This window comes from Mangifera indica, unplaced genomic scaffold (assembly GCF_011075055.1).
Source record: "Mangifera indica cultivar Alphonso unplaced genomic scaffold, CATAS_Mindica_2.1 Un_0074, whole genome shotgun sequence".
NCBI lineage: Eukaryota > Viridiplantae > Streptophyta > Magnoliopsida > Sapindales > Anacardiaceae > Mangifera > Mangifera indica.
In genome coordinates, this window is record NW_025401166.1 from 91,199 (window position 1) to 108,498 (window position 17,300).

A 17,300-nucleotide genomic window follows, 5' to 3' on the forward strand; every position below is an offset into this window, starting at 1 on the left:
AAAATATGGATAAACATGAGTGGACGGAGTCGATCAATTCAATATGAGCGTATCAAATTAGTAGTCATTAACATCATAAACCAATTAAAAGACATTAGGGTTTTAAAAACTAAAAGATCAAAATGGTGATATTACATAACCTTGTACATATAATCAACAATTTTCTTCTTTGAACTATTTCCCACACTTTTTTAAGCACTGAAATTATTGGTCCCCTACGTTTTCAACAAAGCTCCATTTTACACGTATTCTAAGCTTTCGAAGTTGCAGGTTAGCACTTTACCAGGTTTGGCATGCCATATCTGTATGCAGAGTCCAAAAGGGAAAGGCTTCAGATGCTAAGCTGCGTCGAAACCACATTCTATACAATTGGTGTCATACAAGTCCCCCATCAGTGGGCAACAAATCTTACTTCCTGCATTGGTTCCGCTGACTGGATATCTTTGCACTAATTGATGGGTTGATAAGTCATCAAGACTGAGGTTACCATAGCTCATGAATGCACCCAATGCTGTTGTTCCCAATGAATCTCAATAAATCTGTCCTCATTAAGCAAGTGATAACAACTAGTATGCTATAGAAACAAAGTTTAATATGCCGTTATAGCTTCTAAATCTTTAAAGCAAAAGATAACATGCTTTCATTTTTTTCAGAAGAAACACATAAAAAAAAAGGAATTGCCCATGGAACATAAATGAGGTAGACAGACTAAGAAATGAAGCCTCACAGTATCATTAAAAAATGTTACCCAGAGTAAAAGGTTTCATGAAACTTTTGTTGTCCAAGACATTGAAATTTTACCATATGCATTAGCATTCTTAATTAACTTCTGTGTCCTGGGTCCTCTTCTCATTTTCTGAGAATGAGGGTGAAACAAATTGCATATTTCTATATCTATTTAAGTAAATGTCTATGATCCTTCACAATGAAAGTTTATATAAATGTAAGTTTACTTGGATGGTTGTCACTGGTACTTTGTTGACCATGCTTGTGGCAATGATTCATAAGCACAAAGTTACTCAGGAGTGTGACCAATTGCAGTATATAACTGGGGCTGAAGGGTCTCTTAAGTATTCATGCACGCAAAATCAGTGCTTCACAAGTACATTGCTGTGTGATTAAGAAAGCAAACTGTGTCACTGAAACTGACCTGTCTAACATTATTTGAAATCAATCTCAAAAGGGACCGTGCTACATCTTCAGGTTTGTAATCTTCCAGTTCTTTATTATCAGAAATTGGCTTACCAAAGCTAGAAGCAATGGCTGTTGATAAAAGACCAATCTGTCACCATTATAAGATCACAAGTATGAAGGCAGAAAATCAATGTAGTTAACTTTTAACCCATCATGTCTACTGTATTAAAATACATTTATATTCGATTTTCTTACCAATTATAACTCAAAATTAAATCAGTCTTATGTAATAATATAGATTTAAAATAAATAAAACATTTTAAAATATAAAATTAACTGCAGATAATTTATAAAATATAGTTAACTTTTATTAATGAATTTTTAAAATTAAAAATAGAGTAAAATAGATGTTAAATTGATATGTTAATTATGACTGTATAATCCATGGTATGATTAATAAAAAAAATTATTTTAGTTAATTTCTCTTCATTTAGTATTATAATTAAGGGTCAAAGGACTACTTTCCATCCAAGTTTAGTTGTGTTCTCAAAATCATATCCTGTTCAAAATCCCACCAATGATGCAATTGTCGTTAGAATTTTCTATTAGAGATAAAGATAAAATTAACATTTTACTAATAATATTTAAAAAAATGTAAAATTTATTATATTTTTCTTCTTAAATTTTACAAATTAATGACTTCATTCTTTATTTAAAATTTTGAACTTTGAAAAGTTATATTTTCTTTCTTTGAAAATGTTTTTTTACCTTTTTTGATGTCAATGATCTCTTCTTTTCGCTCTAAACTGTTGGTTGACGACATTTATCTCGTGAAAAAAAATGACTTTCCAATAGGGCTCATAATTAGTCTTTTATCGAATGTCTATGTAAGAAATTGATAGTTTATTTAAATTTCCAGTTAAAGGGCCTTGAAGGTTGAAGATTGAAGTGGCAAGAATTAGAATCTCTTTCAGACTTAAGAATTGTCCTGTATATTTAATAGCAAGCAAAGATAAAATCATTATATATATATATTTGTAAGTACATAATATATTAGACAAAATTCATACAATCTGGAAGACATGCATCCAAGAAAATTAGATCAGACTCATTACTAAGAGTCGTATCATAAGGTACCTAATGAACTCTCGCAAGTCACAACAAAGAAAGGCCGACTGTCCTGATAAAGTGTATAATATATCTGCTAGTAATACATAAACGACTTTTCAAGCGGCGGAGGGAGCCGGAATGTAAGAAATGGCAGATTTTGGCATAATAGACATGATGGATGTTCTCGAAAATGTCTCTTTTTCTGGAGCATGATCTTCTGCCTTGAAATCAAGGGACTCATCGTTATAAATATCCCACCATTTTTCCACTAACATCTTTATGTCCTCTCTGTCCATGTTAACTTCCTTGCCAGTGTACCTCCAGGGCTTTGAACCCTATTTTAGTTTACGAAAGAAGGAAATTAAAAGGAGTTTAATTAAGCTTCTGAAATAGGAAGATTCTGAAAAGCAAATTTGAATTATTCGAGAGTACTTACAGCAGCGCAATATTGCACCACCTTTACTTTCTCAAGCTCCACATTCTCTGGGTGGCGCCATATCATCGCGAGAACCAAGTTGTAGGCCAAGGGAATTGGTTTGTAAATCTTTTGGAAGAACATGTTCAAGAAATCCTGTCAAATCCATACGGCAAAAAAATTAATACAATAAAATCAGAATCGCCTGGAGTAACTTATTAAAAATGAACTCACTTGCTCAGCAAATGGTGTTGGTGGAATGATTTGGAGAGTCTCAAAAAGACTTTCATAGGTTAAACGGCTAGGCTCGAACACAAACATTCCAGCATTGAAGTACAGAGGAGGAGGAGATCCCATCTCGGCAGGCCATTTAACTTTATCTGGGCACTGCTGGCAGTAGCCAATGGAGTATTGGGGTGAGTGGCTCCATGTCTTCTCACAGAAGCAGTCGATTGAAATTAAATATTGACGAAGTTCATGCATTTTTGACCCCCTATCCATTTCCAGGGGGTGTGTGGCCCTGGTCACGCTTCCAGGAAACTCCCTTGAAATTAAATATTGACGAATGACTATGTGCCACCATAACTTTGATGAATGATTTCCGTTTAAACAATGTACTTTGACCCCCTATCCATTTCCATAAATGAAAACCATCACATAAAAAAGTAGGAAAGTCATTTTTCCTTTTCATCTCAATTTCTTCTTCTTAAATACAATATCTACCTGCTCTCCATTTTTACTCTCACTTTTGCTTATAGTAATTACAAATTTTGTTTTCTACTCTATCATTTTCTACCATTGTCAACAACTCTTTCTCATTTGAAATGCTATTATATTGAATATCATTTTTTTGGTACAAAACATTATTTATGTTTGAAGACATTATTATTTTAAAATACATCACTTAAACACAATCATTTTCATCACCTTTATTAAAAAATGTTATCGTTTTTAAAATTATTACTCAAATAAAAATACTATTGCCATCTAAGCCTTACACTCGATAAGGAAAAGAGAGAGTCATCTCTCATGCAATGACAAAACCAAATATCTCCCATCATATCGAGATTCTTGATAGGATTTTCACTCGTATTCAGACTTTATAACTCAATGTTTTCATCTTTCTATTAAATTAATTCACTATCCTATTTCACAATCATATATTTTCATTTGAGATATGATGATAATTCTTTCAAAATTATCAAGCATTGAAGAGGAAAGTTATGTCGAGAGGCTTAGGATCAAGTTAAGAGATAATTTACATTAGCTTGTACACTCTTTTTGTGCTTTGTTTGGCTTCTAGGAATTTGAAGATTGATACATTCAAAAGTTACATTGCCCAAGATGTTCACCGTTTTTGGATTTCTTTTGGTCTTAGTCTTGTATTAGTCCATTTTGGCAACAACATGGGAAGGAGTGGGGTGAGTTGAGAAATGAGGGGAGTGATTTGATAATACAATTATAGTAAATAAATATCAGAAACATTCCTTGTTCAGCTAACGTCCACGTGCAGTTGTGTCAAAAGTCTCAACACTGAGACTGAGAAAGATTTTTTCTCCGCCCACTTGAATAGTAAATTACACTGAAATCCTCATTGTATATGGTTTATGTTCTTTACCCTCTTGGTTTCTCATTTAAACGTTAGAAGTATCATAGCGTTTGTATTTAAAAATAATTAAAATCTAAAAACAGCAATCAAAATCTAAACTTTAATATTTCAGATGAGTTTGATTTATGTAATTTTTTATTATAAAAAATAATTATTATTTTAAAAAAGATTATTTCAAAAATTATTAGATTTATTGTTATATTTAATAAAAATAATAAATACAAATAAATATTATATTTATCTGGTTATAAATTAAGATATTATTTTATATCAATATTTTTAAATATAATTATTTTAAAATTATTTATGTTAAATTAAAAATAATAACATTTAATTACTAAATAAAAATATAATAAAAATAAAAATAAAAATAAAAATAATTTAATTATATATTATTATCATATCACTGTAATAAAATAATATTAATATATTTTTTTAATGATAAAGTTAAGATAATAACAAAAAAATAAATAAATTATTAAAATAATTTTGATCTAAACACCGCTGGAAACCAAAAGCCCATAAAAAAAAAACCCAGGACTGAGTTATAAAAAATTTTAACAGCAAACCGAAATGGGGTAACAGCATGGGTGTGACTGTAATTTAATTATAAAAGAATGGCTAAAATAACTAAGAAACAACGGACACGTTTCAAGTCTTATCTCTTTCTACAGACTTAGACTGTTTTTTTTTTTTTGAAGTGAACCGTCTCCAACTAGTGTTGAGTCTTGATTCGCGTCTTACTTACTACTTAAGCAAGAAATATCTAGAAAATTTTCTTGCTGGACCTCCTTCTATAAGTGTACCCGTGCAGTTAATCCCATTGTCCAATACTTCAACAGTCATCTCACTAGTTCAAATCAACAGAAAATACCCATGGCCGACACTCCATCTACTGATACCCAAGCAGTTTTTCATGATGTTTACACCATCCTCTCTTCTTCTGAGAGAGACTTTCTTGTTCGCAACGACGGTAACCAGGTAATGATATCGTCGATTCTTTTTGTTTTTCTTCTACTAGTAGATAAGGGGATTTAAGTGTGTTTTTTTTTTTTTTACAATTTAGGTTGTGATTTGTTGTGTGATTGAAAAGGGAATGAATAGTTTCTTTTTTTTTTTGCTCGGGAATTTTTATTTTACAGGTTAAAATTGAGAGCTTGAAGGGAAAGAAGGTTGGGTTGTATTTCTCAGCATCATGGTGTGTTCCGTGTAAGCGATTCACGCCGGCTTTGGCGGAGTCTTACGATGAACTCTCTTCAAAAGGTGATTTTGAGGTTGTTTTTGTTTCGGGTGATGAGGATGAAGAGGCATTCAAGGGCTACTTCTCAAAGATGCCTTGGCTTGCGATCCCATTCTCTGATTCAGAGACACGTGATAGATTGGATAAGTTGTTCGAGGTGAGTGGTGTCCCTTACCTGGTGATTCTTGATGAAAATGGGAAAGTTTTGACTGATAGTGGAGTGGAGATCATTCGAGAGTATGGAGTGGAAGGGTACCCTTTTACTGAAGAAAAGATCAAGGAGATGAAAGAGGAAGAAGAAAGAGCCAAAAGGGAACAGTCCTTAAAATCTATCTTGGTCACCAAATCACGGGACTACTTGGTTTCATCCGATGGAAAAAAGGTACATTTTTAGGGCGATGATGCTTTCTTTTGAAAAATTTCAAGCTCGCACCATCTTCTTGAAATGAATTGTTTCCTCATCTGATCTGAATTTATTATAAATTTGCATACAAGATACCTGTCGCGGAACTTGAAGGGAAGACTGTTGGTCTGTACTTTTCGTTGCATTCATTCAAGGCCTCTGCTGGCTTTACTCCAGAGCTAATCAAGGTCTATGAGAAGCTGAAAGAAAAGGGGGAGAGCTTTGAGATTGTGTCAATATCCCTTGATGAGGAGGAGGAATCTTTCAAGGAGAGCTTATGTAGCGTGCCTTGGCTAGCATTGCCCTTCAAGGATAAGAGCTGTGAGAAGCTGGCTCGGTACTTTGAGCTCTCCACCCTTCCCACTCTGGTGATTATTGGGCCAGATGGGAAAACTCTCAATTCCAATGTTGCTGAAGCTGTCCAAGAACATGGAGTTGAGGCATTCCCATTCACCCCTGAAAAGTTTGCACAACTTGCTGAAATAGAGAAAGCGAAAGAGGCAACTCAAACCCTGGAATCAGTTCTGGTTTCTGAGGATCTGGATTTTGTCATTGGGAAAGATGGAAGCAAGGTATGATACTTCTGAGATATTTAATGCTGCTACTACTTGAATAGCCTATTAGCCATGTTAGACTTTGTTTCAATCGACCTCTTTACTCATGATGACTTCTATCTCCTGTTTCAGATTCCGGTGTCCGAATTAGTTGGGAAGACCATTGTCCTGTACTTTTCAGCGCATTGGTGCCCTCCCTGCCGGGCATTTTTGCCAAAACTTACAGAAGCATACCACAAAATCAAGGCAAAAAATGAACCATTTGAAGTGATTTTTATTTCTAGTGACAGGGACCAAGCTTCCTTTGATGATTTTTTTTCAGGAATGCCATGGCTGGCGCTTCCCTTTGGTGATAGGAGGAAGGCATCTTTGAGTCGGAAATTCAAGGTCCGTGGCATTCCTATGCTAGTGGCTCTTGGACCAACTGGCCGAACCATCTCAACAGAAGCAAGGAATCTGATTTCAGTCCATGGAGATGCTGCTTATCCTTTTACCGAAGAACATGTGAAGAATATTGAAGCGAAAATTGAGGAAATGGCAAAGGGGTGGCCTGAGAAGGTGAAGCATGCACGTCATGAGCATGAGCTTGTTCTTACTCGCCGCATGGTGTATGCCTGTGATGGATGTGATGAAGAAGGACACATGTGGTCATTCTACTGTGGAAAATGTGACTTCGATCTACATCCCAAATGTGCTTTGGAAGAGCATAAAGAAACCAAAGATGATGATGCCAAGGAAGATAAACCCAGCCAAGAAGGACGGATCTGTGAAGGGGATGTCTGTTACAAGGCTTGAGATATTGGCCTTTTGGTGCTGACAAGAAGGAACCGTTTGTGCTATCAAGTGTCTTTGTTGTGTCTGTCTTTTTATTATGGAGTCATGTCTATTTCACCATCAATAAAACGTGTGTGCGCGCGCAATTGGAACTAGTTCTTGAATAAGTGGCCTTTTCTCTGCTTCTGGTGTTTGCAACATTCTCAATGAAGAACTCGTGCCTTAAATATTATCAGATTTAAAATAAAATTTGTTCATTACCTTGAATTGAAGCAACAGGTTGAGTAGTTTTAGAACACTCCGTCGAAAATTTGCAGGATGGGAAAACCAATAGGCAGTACCAAGTCCAAATAATGACCAGAAATGAACACCGACATAGATTGTGTCCATGGTATAAGCAAGGACATCGAATAAAAAATCCAGCAAAAAGTATCACCTTGAGCCCAAATTGTAGAGTCTTCAAGTAAGTAATGTGGGAACAGAGAAGCTAAACGTCATTTTCAGATGGAATTAGATAAGATAATGATATGCACAATAGCAAATCTTGGACCTAGACCAACAATTAAAGCAAGTATAAGAAAACACATTCTCAATTTTGCTATGGAGAGAAGAATTGTAACAAATTACATCCCAATGAATCTCAATAAATCTGTCCTCATCAAGCAAGTGATAACAACTAGTATGCTATAGAAACAAAGTTTAATATGCAGTTATAGCTTCTAAATCTTTAAAGCGAAAGATAACATGCTTTCATTTTTTTCAGAAGAAGCACATAAAAAACAAGGAATTGCCCATGGAACATAAATGAGGTAGACAGACTAAGAAATGAAGCCTCACAGTATCATTAAAAAATGTTACCCAGAGTAAAAGGTTTCATGAAACTTTTGTTGTCCAAGACATTGAAATTTTACCATATGCATTAGCATTCTTAATTAACTTCTGTGTCCTGGGTCCTCTTCTCATTTTCTGAGAATGAGGGTGAAACAAATTGCATATTTCTATATCTATTTAAGTAAATGTCTATGATCCTTCACAATGAAAGTTTATATAAATGTAAGTTCACTTGGATGGTTGTCACTTGTACTTTGTTGACCATGCTTGTGGCAATGATTCATAAGCACAAAGTTACTTAGGAGTGTGACCAATTGCAGTATATAACTGGGGCTGAAGGGTCTCTTAAGTATTCATGCACACAAAATCAGTGCTTCACAAGTATATTGCTGAGTGATTAAGAAAGCAAACTGTGTCACTGAAACTGACCTGCCTAACATTATTTGAAATCAATCTCAAAAGGGACCGTGCTACATCTTCAGGTTTGTAATCTTCCAGTTCTTTATTATCAGAAATTGGCTTACCAAAGCTAGAAGCAATGGCTGTTGATAAAAGACCAATCTGTCACCATTATAAGATCACAAGTATGAAGGCAGAAAATCAATGTAGTTAACTTTTAACCCATCATGTCTACTGTATTAAAATACATTTATATTCGATTTTCTTACCAATTATAACTCAAAATTAAATCAGTCTTATATAATAATATAGATTTAAAATAAATAAAACATTCTAAAATATAAAATTAACTGCAGATGAAATTATAAGATATAGTTAACTTTTATTAATTAATTTTTAAAATTAAAAATAGATATTAAATTGATATGTTAATTATGACTGTATAATCCATGGTATGATTTATAAAAAAAATTATTTTAGTTAATTTCTCTTCATTTAGTATTATAATTAAGGGTCAAAGGACTACTTACTTTCCATCCAAGTTTAGTTATGTTCTCAAAATTATATCCGTAAGATTTGAAAATTTTAAAATCTCACCGATGATGCAATTGCCAATAGAATTTTTTTTTAGAGATAAGGATAAAATTAACATTTTACTAATAATATTAAAAATAAATAAAATTTATTATATTTTTCTTCCTAAATTTTAAAAATTAATTACTTCACTCTCTACTTAAAATTTTCGTAACTTTAAAAAATTATATTTTCTCTCTTTCAAAAATTTCTTTTTACCTTTTTTTTTTTTTTTATATCAATGATCTCTTCTCTTCGTTTTAAACCTTCGGCTGACGACATTTATGTCGTAAAAAAATATGACTTTTCAATTGGTCTCATAATTAGTCTTCTATCGAATGTCTATGTAAGAAATTGATAGTTTATTTAAATTTCCAGTCAAAGGGCCTTGAAGGTTGAAGATTGAAATGGCAAGAATTAGAATCTCTTTCAGACCTAAGAATTGTCCTGTATATTTAATAGCAAGCAAAGATAAGATCATTATATATATTTGTAAGTACATAATATATTAGACAAAATTCATACAGTCTGGAAGACATGCATCCAAGAAAATTAGATCAGACTCATTACTAAGAGTCATATCATAAGGTACTTTATGAACTCTCGCAAGTCACAGCAAAGAAAGGCCGACCGGCCTAATAAAGTGTATAATATATCTGCTAGTAATACATAAACGACTTTTCAAGCGGCGGAGGGAGCCGGAATGTAAGAAATGGCAGATTTTGGCATAGTAGACATGATGGATGTTCTCGAAAATGTCTCTTCTTCTGGAGCATGATCTTCTGCCTTGAAATCAAGGGACTCATCGTTATAAATATCCCACCATTTTTCCACTAACATCTTTATGTCTTCTCTGTCCATATTAACTTCCTTTCCAGTGTACCTCCAGGGCTTTGAACCCTATTTTAGTTTACGAAAGAAGGAAATTAAAAGGAGTTTAATTAAGCTTCTGAAATAGGAAGATTCTGAAAAACAAATTTGAATTATTCGAGAGTACTCACAGCAGCGCAATAATGCACCACCTTTACTTTCTCAAGCTCCACATTCTCTGGGTGGCGCCAAATCATCGCGAGAACCAAGTTGTAGGCCAAGGGAATTGGTTTGTAAATCTTTTGGAAGAACATGTTCAAGAAATCCTGTCAAATCCATACGGCAAAAAAATTAATACAATAAAATCAGAATCGCCTGGAGTAACTTCTTAAAAATGAACTCACTTGCTCAGCAAATGGTGTTGGTGGAATGATTTGGAGAGTCTCAAAAAGACTTTCATAGGTTAAACGGCTAGGCTCGAACACAAACATTCCAGCATTGAAGTACAGAGGAGGAGGAGATCCCATCTCGGCAGGCCATTTGACTTTATCTGGGCACTGCTGGCAGTAGCCAATGGAGTATTGGGGTGAGTTGCTCCATGTCTTCTCACAGAAGCAGTCCATTACAGCGTAGAAATACCCGTCTGCCGTGTCGAAAAGATTGTCAATATTCTCGAACACTTGAATATCAGCATCCAAGTATATCATCTTGCTGTACTCCTCGAACTGTAAACATACATTAACCCAACTATATATATACGAACTTGTGCTGAAAAAGAGAAGTATTAAGTATATATGCTTGATTTTCATATTAAATGCACGAAGATGAGATATGGTTTTGATAGAGACCTAAAGTGTATCTTTGTAATTCTTTATGCACAGTATATACTTATCTGTATGGTGTTAAGGTTCACCCAAAGAAAAAAAAAAGTGAGAATATTTATGTGTTATAATTACTTACATTCCATATGCGGAGCTTGGAATAGTTGATGACATAGTAGGCCATGGCAAATTGAATCTGATTTTCTGGGGGGTAAATAGGCTCGATTTCTTGAACGATGCAGCCCTGAGACCTTAGGATCTGACGGTGCTCATCGGGGACATCGGGCAAAATTGCAACAACTAGAGGGTATGCACTTTTCACCTTGCGCAAACCCTTAGCCAACCCAACCACTCCTTTAACATAATCGCCATTGCCGGCTAAAAATGTCACGTAGGCTCTTTTTGAATAGCCCTTGTTCAACGTAGAAATCTTGCCACTGCCCGAGAAGACATCTACAGGAACTTCTGGGGCCATCACTTTGGTTTGAATGCTGGAGATCACTTGAAAATGTTGAGTGATTTAAGAAGATTGGTGTTTTCTGGAAGCTACCTAACTGAGCTGCATTGGCAAACTTGGCCTCCTTAAATAGACCTCACCAAATGAGGTCTAAATGCATGTCAAATGAACTCTAAATGAAACTGAGATATTTCAGCCTTTTTATATATTTTCTCTTGGATGTTTTTAGTAATATTCCTTGTTCAAATCCAGGTCGGTATAAATTAAAGTAAAAAACAAAAAATTAATGAATATCACTTCCTCTACAACCCACCACTCTGGCCTTATCATCAAAATGGACGGATGAGATTTGATAGGTGGTGGTGATAGTATATTCATAAATATACTTAAAAACCAGGAGGAGACGTAAAGGCATGCATAAATCGATAGTGGGAGTCATTTTCCTCTTTTTCTGTAAAATATAAACAAGAAAAGAAAAGATATAGCATGCATCTGTGGATTGGAAAAGAAAAGAAATGAAATTGTTGGCCTACATGGGCCCCTGGAAATAATATTAAGAGAAGCTGCCAAATTTAATTACGAGAGACGAACAATCGGATTCAAATAAACTATAGAAACTTATTTATACAATCAAATGAACAACGTTTGAGTGAGTCAAGAACATGCTATTCATAGCCAACTTATAATATTCGGCCTTGAGGATTAAGAAAAGCATATATAAAAAGAGAAAAAGAAGAGAAAGGAGAAGGAATAATACTACATGGATGAAAATGCAGTGAAGAGCAAGGAGATGTGACAGCACAACATGCCGTAGTGTTCACAACAACGATAACAAAGATTCTCAGATCTCAACCTGTTTTGTGAAGAAGACGTACTGGTTTTGAATGGTAATTGGGAGAGATTCACTGTTAGCTTTGTAGCTTTATTATGTTTCATTGTGCTCTTCTGCTACTGCTTCCTCCTTTTCCTTTTCAGCTTTCACTGCAGAATTCTTAGCATCCCTATACCTTTAACTAAATGGATGTTTTGCGCTCCACAAAATCCGTTAATTCTGTTGGTCTTGGGATTTCCTTTCATTATTTTCCTTTAAACTTTTGTAAAGCTTAGAGCCAAAGAAATAATATTCTCGGAGCCACAGATATATAAGAGTTTATGACATGCAAAATTAAAGATGTTCCCCAGAAAAAGGAAAATTCATTCAAATCTGTAGGAGGATTGTGAATTCGTTTTCAAATTCTAAATATTGATAAAAATTTTAGGTTTATTTAATTTTTGGTCACAACAATAATTAATCTTAAATAAAGCGACATCATAAGCTTCAGCGATAATCACATCGCTGATTCTTGGATTAGATTAAAAATTGAAAACGAGATTAATGTAATGGGTACTTATAAATATATATATATATAAAAATATAAATATATATATATAAATATATATATATATATATATATATATATTCCAATTAAAATATAATTTTTTCCTGGTTACGAGGCATCAGGTTTGACGTCAATAGATTTTTTACAGAATAAAAAAAATATATATTCCAATTAAGAAAGCAACTTGCTTAAAAATCATGATTACATTATATTAATTAAATTTAATCAAGTATTAATTAAACTATGTCATTATCCAGTCTTTCTTCACATGTGACCAAAGCAAAAGGTCCCTCAAATGTATATTAAATTGCGGAATAAAGAAAAGCTGAAACTGACTTTTACCGAGTAAAATACTCTTCCTTAGATAGTAATACAATTACATAATCCAAAAAAGTAAAATTATTTGTATATATTTTTAAATTAAAGATAAAATAATATTTAATTATATATTGATATATTATTTATATATTTAAATCATATATATATATATATATATATATATATATAAATAATATTATTGTATGAAAAGTATGCATAGTTACACATTTTTTAGTTTCGAAGGATAAACGCAAAGGGCATGAATGATGAATCAAACACAAATCTTAAAAGATAAAGTGAAAATGCAAGCAACTAATTCAGATATCAAATAGCTTTTGCGTTTTTAATTCAATATTTGTTACTATGGGCTCAACAAATTTGATCTTATTTATTTTTAGTTAGGAGGATAAGAACTGTATATGACAGTGAGTGAGCTATCATCTTAAGAGTGAGATTAAAATTGTTATTGATAACCTAGTTGATTTGATCTATTGCAATGAAAGTAAAAGGTACTATTAAAACCCTTCACTTCACTCACATGCCAATCTTGATGGAGGATTAAAGGGTGAGATGGGGTGCATACTTAAGGGTTAGAAAAATAGAAGATTTTCATTTTTATGTGAGTTTCTGTTTATATCATGTAGAGCGACTCCATGCCGGGTTTACAAGTGACTGACTATAATCAATAACCAATTTTATGAGCATGAAGCTTCAGTAAGATCTTACATACATGATTCGGTAAAAGTAAAACCGCTTCTGAGCCTCCACAAATTGATGAGAAATAATCTGGTGAATTTATCTTCAATTTTACCATATACAATTAGTGAGCTGAGTTCAGGTAAGCCGTAATCCGGAGATCTGCCACTTTTTTGGTCTTGTGCCACATTAAGCAGCGTGACAGGCCCAGAAAATAAATCACGGAGACTGCGAGATGCAAAACTAAAACATCTTATTTGTCAGAACAGTCAACTTTCACTTCATAACAAAGCCAGGGAATTATTAGATGAGGTAGTTTGACCAACTGCTATGTTCAATAACCAATTACACCGTCTTATTCTTACCATAAATATCACCTCCCTGTACGCCAGCAACAACATAAACGCATTGAAAGAAAACAAAATTATATGGGGATGTTGCACCAAATTAGTTTCAATTACAGATAGAAGCACCACATCTAAACCCAGCTGAAGGCTCAAAAGTACAAGTATTTAACCAACCATTCTTCTATTACAGTATAGTCATAAGGTCCTAAAAACAAAAAACAAAAAAAACAAAACAACCCAACTGTCTCAAGCAAAAAGAAACTATAAAAAAAAATAGATAATATTCACCCCTGCATCCAGAATTGCCAGTCCGCAAAAGATCTTTAATGGCTTCATGCCTACAATTCAAGAAAAATAGAGGAATTCAGAACAGAGAAAAACGTAGCAGCAAAATTCCACAGTGCAGCTCAACATATTTTGAAATCAGAAATTTTACTGAGCGCAGTTTCATTCACATAATTTTTTTAGAAATTTTGTACAAGGGGATGCTTTCTCACCTTGTTAGCAATGTTGTTGGAGAGCCATTCCAGACCTTCATAAAGACCCTCACCAGAGGTTGCACAGGTGCTTTGAATGTACCTGAAAAACGGAAGCATATTAGAACCCATCCAAAACATGACACTGACAAAATAACAGCAAAAAGTGGTCAATTTTACCAGTGACGCTGCCTGAGCGAGTGGAGGCCGAGTTTATCAGTAATCTCAGCAGCATTCATTGCATTTGGAAGATCCTGTTTGTTAGCAAATACAAGCAAGACAGCATCTCGCAGCTCATCCTGAAACCAATGAGCTTAATATTAACAAACCGTCAAAGTGCATTAATTAAAAGGGGATGCCAGCTAGAATAGTTGGCAAATAAATATTGCTGTTTCATACAGATAGGAGATTTTGTAGTATAGGCTTTGTAGAGTGGATTTTGAATTGATGAAGACATAATCCAGAACAATACAACATTTGCTATCAGACCATGCTAGAAATTAATATAAAAATAATGACTAGCATCAGCAGATCAGATTACCATTTAATTGTCAAGCATTTCATGAATCTGAAACAAAAAAGATTGCATATCATTTTACATTTGAATTATGCATTATCATTTTTCATTTGATTAATGTGTTATGGTTTGGATGACCACAACTTATTGCAAATTTCGATGGCACACAATCCAGCTGTTCATCACTATTAATTTCAATGCAACTACAGTTGGCTTATTTCACTAAATGATTATAACAGTAACAGCACTGGACATAAACAAATTTAAGTCTACTAGGCTAAAATACCAAAATACCTCATTCAACATCCTATGCAATTCATCTTTTGCCTCACCGATACGATCTCTATCATTGCTATCCACCACGAATATCAGGCCCTGAGTATTCTGGAAATAGTGCCTCCACAAGGGACGAATCTGTGTGAAAGTAGACATCATTGTTAAAGCATTACAAGAATTAATAACTCTACTAACAAACTCTTTAAGATGGAATTTAGAGAATCAATAGTCCAATTAGTAAACTTAAGTTTTGCTGAAAAGACAGGTGCAAGAATAATCAATAGACACGCATGAGATGCCAAGAAATTTTAGAAGTTCATACCTTGTCCTGACCACCAACATCCCACACTGTGAAGCTAATGTTCTTATATTCAACAGTCTCCACATTAAACCCTGCAAATAAGACATGTAGGTATGACTTCCATTGCACACACTATTGCACAAAGCTAGGAAAAGCAACTTTGAAAAGCCAACAGAAACAAATAAATAAAAAATAATAAAAATGAAAGTATGAGTATTCATATGTATCTAAAAATTGTTCATTTGGTGCTGAATTGTTTAGGCTGCCAAAATTTTGGATAATAGGAACTCAAAACCATCATCTTCAATACATGAACTCTTTTTTTGGTGTAGAAAATCACACTTCGAAAGAAAGTTGGCTGCTTCAAATTTACCAGTACTAAATCATATGAACAAAAATATAAATCAATTGCATGGAGTTAAAGCAAGGTTTTGAAAAGATCGTCAAGCTGAATCTTGAGCCAAGACAAAACAATTATGGTCTATGACCTTCCTTGTGAATATGCCACTTCCTCTAGACAAATCTGGCATTTACTATTTAGCAAAACGAGACACAATCTGATAATATCATTAATAATTTATCAAATGCAGGATGCATTACAGTACATTCAGTTAAATGATAAAGTAAACGAGATAACAAATGAACAGTGATTGGAAACCAAGCACCCACAAAGGACAAGAGAGAAAGAGTTTAGCATAAATTCAGGTTATATTAAGAGAGTTTGAAAGCAGCAAGGCAAATCCAATTTAAATTAAAAAAAAAAACTGATTGATAATTTCAAAGCAATCAATAAACTGACCCTGGCATGATCACCCCTCCATCTCAACAGACATACATAATCAAACTCACAAACCAACTAAACAAGACTTAGAGTACTTACCAATAGTAGGAATTGTGGTCACAATCTCTCCCAGCTTGAGCTTGTACAAGATGGTGGTCTTACCAGCAGCATCAAGACCAACCATAAGAATACGCATTTCTCTCTTGGCAAAAAGCCGGCTGAACAGCTTTGTGAACGTCAGCCCCATTTTTCCTGTCTGTGAACACCAAAAATCACCACACCAACATCACAATAAACCGATTAAACTTACATGTCAAAAGAAAGAAATCAAACCTTACAACACAAATAATTTGTGTTTCAAGTCAATGACACACAAGAAAGTCGCACAGATTCGCGGCAGCTTTAAAAAATAATAAATTTCTGATTAAATAAAAAACGACATCTGAGATAAAGATTTGCTGCGAACATGATATATGAGATCAGATAGATCTGGCAGCAAAATGAAAAGCTTCGAATAATATTCAGTGAGATCAACTCTTAATCCAAGAAATTCAAATCGCCAAGCTATAACACAAAGAGAAATACAACAGATCTAAAAGTCAAATCGCACGATCATCAGATCAAGAAGGAAACCTAACAGTACTTCTGAAATTGATCCATTAAACAAATGGAAAATAACAAAATTAAATCAAAATAAACTTTAAAATTCACAGAAATTTTGTGTAAAATTATCGAATCACCTTACACCGTCAAAAAGAAAGAATAAACAGCATGCAAACCAAAATCTTCAGTCCAAAATCAAAATAAAATAAAATAAACTAATTCAGCAAAACAAATGAATTTTTAGATTGAATCGTATAGTTTCAATATTGAAGAATAGAATATAGATTAGGATTTAAGAATTTGAAATCGCAGATTTGAATTTACCTAGAGAGGAAGAGAGAGGAGAATGAAGCTTAACAACAACGAGACAAATGGGATTGGGATGAGAAACGTGAAGCAGGGAGATTTTTAAAGGGGTAGAGGAGGGGCAGTGGAATCGTATAGAATAACGAGAATTGTATAGAATAACGAAAATA

At 33.7% G+C, this 17,300-nt stretch overlaps 4 protein-coding genes across 5 annotated transcripts; 1 reads left to right on the forward strand and 3 right to left on the reverse strand.

Moving 5' to 3' along the window:
- Positions 1-2,164: 2,164 nt before the first annotated feature.
- On the reverse strand, positions 2,165-3,160 carry LOC123207373 (galactinol synthase 1-like). Its single transcript, XM_044624759.1, has 3 exons — positions 2,894-3,160; positions 2,681-2,815; positions 2,165-2,579 (listed from the first exon to the last, which is right to left on the reverse strand). The coding sequence occupies exons 1-3, from the start codon at positions 3,158-3,160 to the stop codon at positions 2,361-2,363; spliced, it is 621 nt and encodes a 206-aa protein (XP_044480694.1). The 3' UTR covers positions 2,165-2,360.
- A 1,857-nt stretch (positions 3,161-5,017) lies between these two features.
- On the forward strand, positions 5,018-7,394 carry LOC123207378 (probable nucleoredoxin 1). The gene is made up of 4 exons (XM_044624764.1): positions 5,018-5,249; positions 5,411-5,890; positions 6,004-6,483; positions 6,598-7,394. The coding sequence occupies exons 1-4, from the start codon at positions 5,145-5,147 to the stop codon at positions 7,258-7,260; spliced, it is 1,728 nt and encodes a 575-aa protein (XP_044480699.1). The 5' UTR covers positions 5,018-5,144; the 3' UTR covers positions 7,261-7,394.
- Positions 7,395-9,496: 2,102 nt separating this feature from the next.
- LOC123207367 (galactinol synthase 1-like) lies at positions 9,497-11,234 on the reverse strand. The gene is made up of 4 exons (XM_044624752.1): positions 10,813-11,234; positions 10,257-10,577; positions 10,044-10,178; positions 9,497-9,942 (listed from the first exon to the last, which is right to left on the reverse strand). The coding sequence occupies exons 1-4, from the start codon at positions 11,146-11,148 to the stop codon at positions 9,724-9,726; spliced, it is 1,011 nt and encodes a 336-aa protein (XP_044480687.1). The 5' UTR covers positions 11,149-11,234; the 3' UTR covers positions 9,497-9,723.
- A 2,697-nt stretch (positions 11,235-13,931) lies between these two features.
- Positions 13,932-17,300, reverse strand: LOC123207382 (ADP-ribosylation factor-like). Of its 2 annotated transcripts, none has more exons than XM_044624769.1 (7): positions 17,149-17,300; positions 16,321-16,477; positions 15,462-15,532; positions 15,158-15,277; positions 14,527-14,645; positions 14,368-14,449; positions 13,932-14,208 (listed from the first exon to the last, which is right to left on the reverse strand). In XM_044624769.1, the coding sequence occupies exons 2-7, from the start codon at positions 16,466-16,468 to the stop codon at positions 14,203-14,205; spliced, it is 546 nt and encodes a 181-aa protein (XP_044480704.1). In that variant the 5' UTR covers positions 16,469-16,477; positions 17,149-17,300; the 3' UTR covers positions 13,932-14,202. The 2 variants fall into 2 exon arrangements, with proteins under 2 accessions (XP_044480704.1, XP_044480705.1); XM_044624770.1 differs by lacking the exon at positions 17,149-17,300 and adding an exon at positions 16,555-16,621.

Excerpts from the sequence above, each read along its gene's own strand:
- LOC123207373 (XM_044624759.1), bottom strand. The coding sequence starts at position 3,160 with ATGGATAGGGGGTCAAAAATGCATGAACTTCGTCAATATTTAATTTCA. Across the intron at positions 2,816-2,893 it reads CAACACCATTTGCTGAGCAA|GATTTCTTGAACATGTTCTT; the intron begins GTGAGTTCATTT and ends TGGATTTGACAG. Across the intron at positions 2,580-2,680 it reads TGGTGCAATATTGCGCTGCT|GGTTCAAAGCCCTGGAGGTA; the intron begins GTAAGTACTCTC and ends AAACTAAAATAG.
- LOC123207378 (XM_044624764.1), top strand. The coding sequence starts at position 5,145 with ATGGCCGACACTCCATCTACTGATACCCAAGCAGTTTTTCATGATGTT. Across the intron at positions 5,250-5,410 it reads TTCGCAACGACGGTAACCAG|GTTAAAATTGAGAGCTTGAA; the intron begins GTAATGATATCG and ends TTTATTTTACAG. Across the intron at positions 5,891-6,003 it reads TTTCATCCGATGGAAAAAAG|ATACCTGTCGCGGAACTTGA; the intron begins GTACATTTTTAG and ends TTTGCATACAAG.
- LOC123207367 (XM_044624752.1), bottom strand. The coding sequence starts at position 11,148 with ATGGCCCCAGAAGTTCCTGTAGATGTCTTCTCGGGCAGTGGCAAGATT. Across the intron at positions 10,578-10,812 it reads CCAAGCTCCGCATATGGAAT|TTCGAGGAGTACAGCAAGAT; the intron begins GTAAGTAATTAT and ends GTATGTTTACAG. Across the intron at positions 9,943-10,043 it reads TGGTGCATTATTGCGCTGCT|GGTTCAAAGCCCTGGAGGTA; the intron begins GTGAGTACTCTC and ends AAACTAAAATAG.
- LOC123207382 (XM_044624769.1), bottom strand. The coding sequence starts at position 16,468 with ATGGGGCTGACGTTCACAAAGCTGTTCAGCCGGCTTTTTGCCAAGAGA. Across the intron at positions 15,533-16,320 it reads GACCACAATTCCTACTATTG|GGTTTAATGTGGAGACTGTT; the intron begins GTAAGTACTCTA and ends TCTTATTTGCAG. Across the intron at positions 14,450-14,526 it reads TCGCTCAGGCAGCGTCACTG|GTACATTCAAAGCACCTGTG; the intron begins GTAAAATTGACC and ends TCCGTTTTTCAG.